The sequence below is a fragment of the Cyprinodon variegatus genome, unplaced genomic scaffold (genome assembly GCF_000732505.1).
Source record: "Cyprinodon variegatus isolate N-32 unplaced genomic scaffold, C_variegatus-1.0 Scaffold148, whole genome shotgun sequence".
Classification (NCBI taxonomy): domain Eukaryota; kingdom Metazoa; phylum Chordata; class Actinopteri; order Cyprinodontiformes; family Cyprinodontidae; genus Cyprinodon; species Cyprinodon variegatus.
The window spans coordinates 1,135,609-1,138,629 of NW_015150601.1; the positions used below are offsets into that span (position 1 = coordinate 1,135,609).

General features: G+C 43.2%; 1 protein-coding gene across 1 annotated transcript in view; it reads left to right on the forward strand.

Annotated features, from left to right (window-relative positions):
* The window catches only part of LOC107086323 (SH3 domain and tetratricopeptide repeat-containing protein 2-like), a 39,891-nt gene that overhangs the window by 21,996 nt on the left and 14,874 nt on the right, over positions 1-3,021 (forward strand). The window contains exons 11-13 of the mRNA XM_015377191.1: positions 894-944; positions 1,021-1,325; positions 1,506-1,700. Coding sequence (XP_015232677.1) covers positions 894-944; positions 1,021-1,325; positions 1,506-1,700 — 551 coding nt within the window. The remainder of the gene's footprint in view (positions 1-893; positions 945-1,020; positions 1,326-1,505; positions 1,701-3,021) is intronic.

The following is a 3,021-nucleotide window of genomic DNA, read 5'->3' on the forward strand; positions in this document are numbered from 1 at the left end:
ATCGATGCATCGATACAAAACGATTATTATTTACACCCCTACTATTCAGCATCTTAAACCAGAACAGATAGAGAATGTTCATATATCAAAAACGTAATGAGATCTACATCTAAAGAAAAGAAAAACACAGCAATAAACGCAGTGGGACGGTTTCTATGCTGACCGAGGCAGAGAGGTGATTCTTAGAGAGAGATCTGAGAGGTTTATCCAAGTTTTTCTTTCTTTTTTACAGTAGCAGCCATTCAAAATAGCCCTTCCCAGTCTAACGCCAGCCGCATGGCAGCACGCATCCCTGCAACTTTCAGCAAAATCCCCTCTAACTTCCAGCCACCGGCCTTCTCCTTGGAGTGCATATTTTTTTACTCCACCCTTTCACTAAATCACAGGGTAGTTTACTACAAAGATTGATGTTAAAAAAAAAGGAATTGTAGGGGACCAGCAAAGGAAAGTGGGGAAATTTTGAATGGCTACTACTGGACCTGACTCCAAAACTGACTCTTTCCCCGTGCGATTAACAGATTTATTCTGTATTTTCCCCCAAAAGCGGTTGTGTTTTACTTTATAACTGCGTCTCTCTTCCTCTCAGACCCATGAAATTGCTGCTGAATTGCTGCGTAGTCCGACTGCAATAGACCTGGGCTCTATCTCAGTCGAACCTCTCAGTCGAATCGGACCAACGCTCCTTTGCGTAAAATCTGTTCTGTCGGATCGGATGTAAAATCGGATTCGGTTTGTTCTGGCCTTTAAAAACCCAAAGATTATTAAATCTGATTATTGTAGATGTTAGTATTATTTTGCTTAATGGTTGTTTCAGTGATTTTTATTCCTACTGATAAAAATAGTTATCCGCCCGGTAAATAAAGCATAAACTGACTTCCCTCATGTGTTCCCAGACAGATTAGACGAGGCTGACTTTATGTACATCCGGAATCGGCCCAAACACGGTAATACTTTGCTGAAGAAGATGGCAGAATGACCTATTTTAAGCAATCGATAAGTGCTTATCTTCCTTCTTCACAGATCTGAAGGGTCTTTCCAGCGCCCGTCAGAGCCTGATGTCTGAAAGAAGTGAGGGGACGACGCTGTACCAGTCCTCCCCTCGTGCCTCTGTCTCTTACTCCTCACCTCGCGCCTCCTTCCATCATTCCCATAATCCTCTGCCTGGAGAGGGAGAACGCATCTCCTTCAACCTGGAGGACACGTTTAAAGAGCTGGATGAGTTTCAGGAGGATCCTCCTCTATTGGTGGAAGAAAACAGCTGGGAGGGGGACGAGTCAGAGCTCAGCGACCCAACACTGACTCTGTTTAACCAGGAACACTTCCAAGTGAGAAATCACAGCTCGTCCATATGTCAGGTCACAACAGACCTGAATTTCTTTCTCATGTGAATGTGGCTGATCTAGACAAAATACTGAGACATAGATCAATTTACACCAAACACATTCCCTTTGAAGAGAATGAAGCAGTATTTCCTAATGACCTCCTTTGTTTGTTGTCTCCTCCAGGATGACTTCCTGCCCTTATATGACCTAGACTATTCCTTCCTGTGGGTGACTTTCAGTGGGAAGAACGAAGATGAGCTGTCCGGACACCTTGAGAGCGTCAGGGAGTGTGCCAAGAGACTGGGCATGCACTGGGCGCATCGGCGTGCGTGCTTTGTGCTGGGCAGACTTTGTGCCAGAAAGCTTAAGTTTTCCCAGGTAACTGAAAAGGCAGGCAATCAAAAGAGATAACATTTCCCTTTGCCTTTTCATTTAGTGTCTTTGCAAAACATTCATATGTCTGGAACTTTTTACAAAGAGACCAACACTGGGCCGGTGTTCTGTCAGACCGGCACACCCAGGGCTCGATGTTAACGATCGCCCGATCGCCCGGGGCAAGTAGTTTTTATTGTCGGGAGAGTACAAATTTAATTGCATTTGCCTGCCGGGCAAGTGCAATGATCGCAAAATAAAAATATTTATCACTCAAAATTACTTTAAAATCACCGACATTCGCTGAAAACGACTCACAAGCGTTGCCGGCGCCATCTTTGTTGTTTTGTACACATTCTCGCGTGATTTGAAAAAGCTGCGTGATTTCCGCTAGATCGCGTGATTTTTGGAAGTAGATCTATGTCGCTGGGATTTGAATTAAAAATGCCACTGAAATTTAAATGTTGTATGTTTGTACTTACGGTTTCAGTGTTAAAATATATTCAGAACACATTTTTGACCTAAAAAGAAATTAATTGAATTGAAATTCATTGTCAGCATGACAGAGCCGGTCATGCAAGCTAACGCTAACTCAACTACAGAAAAATGAAAGTAATAAACTCACCGAGATGAGTTTATGATAGGAGGTATCATAAACTGATCCAAACATAAGTTTAAATGGCAAAATTTGTGCGATACTTTATTATTTAAGCATCTATTGAGAAGCTGTGTGCTGTAGGATCAAGACCTACATCACAGCCTCTTCTAATAACATTGCTTTAGGTGTTAGCTTGTTAGGGTAGCATTTTTGCTAAATTTATATAGACTACATACTCTGCTCTAGGCCCATTTTCCTTCCTTTGCTTTCAGAAAGCTTCTCCTGATGGATTTGAGGTTCAAATCGACTTTCACTTTGAATCACTATAAAACCTAACGCACAATGACTGAGTCTGACGCTCTTCCACCCTAATAACCACCTCATCTGTGTCGCCCATCACAGTCAAAACAAACGTCAGAACACAGTAGCAGCCATTCAAAATGTAGCCTCGTGAGACCATCCTGATCTGACGAGCTTTCAAGGTTTCACTCGCAGATCAGTCTGGAGACTCTCTGTTAAAGAAAATTTGGAGCCGTTCACCAAACGAACGTCCAATCAGCGTTGGCTTTGAGGCGGGTTGAGGTGTGACGCAACGAGAAGCGCATGGCGGCTTCAGCCGATGAAACTAGCTTTAGCGTTCCATTGTTGTTCTGGCTGCATGTTGAAGTTCATTTTCCTGCTGGAAGGAAAACCTCCAACCAAATCACAGCTCTTCTGCTGCCTCTAACA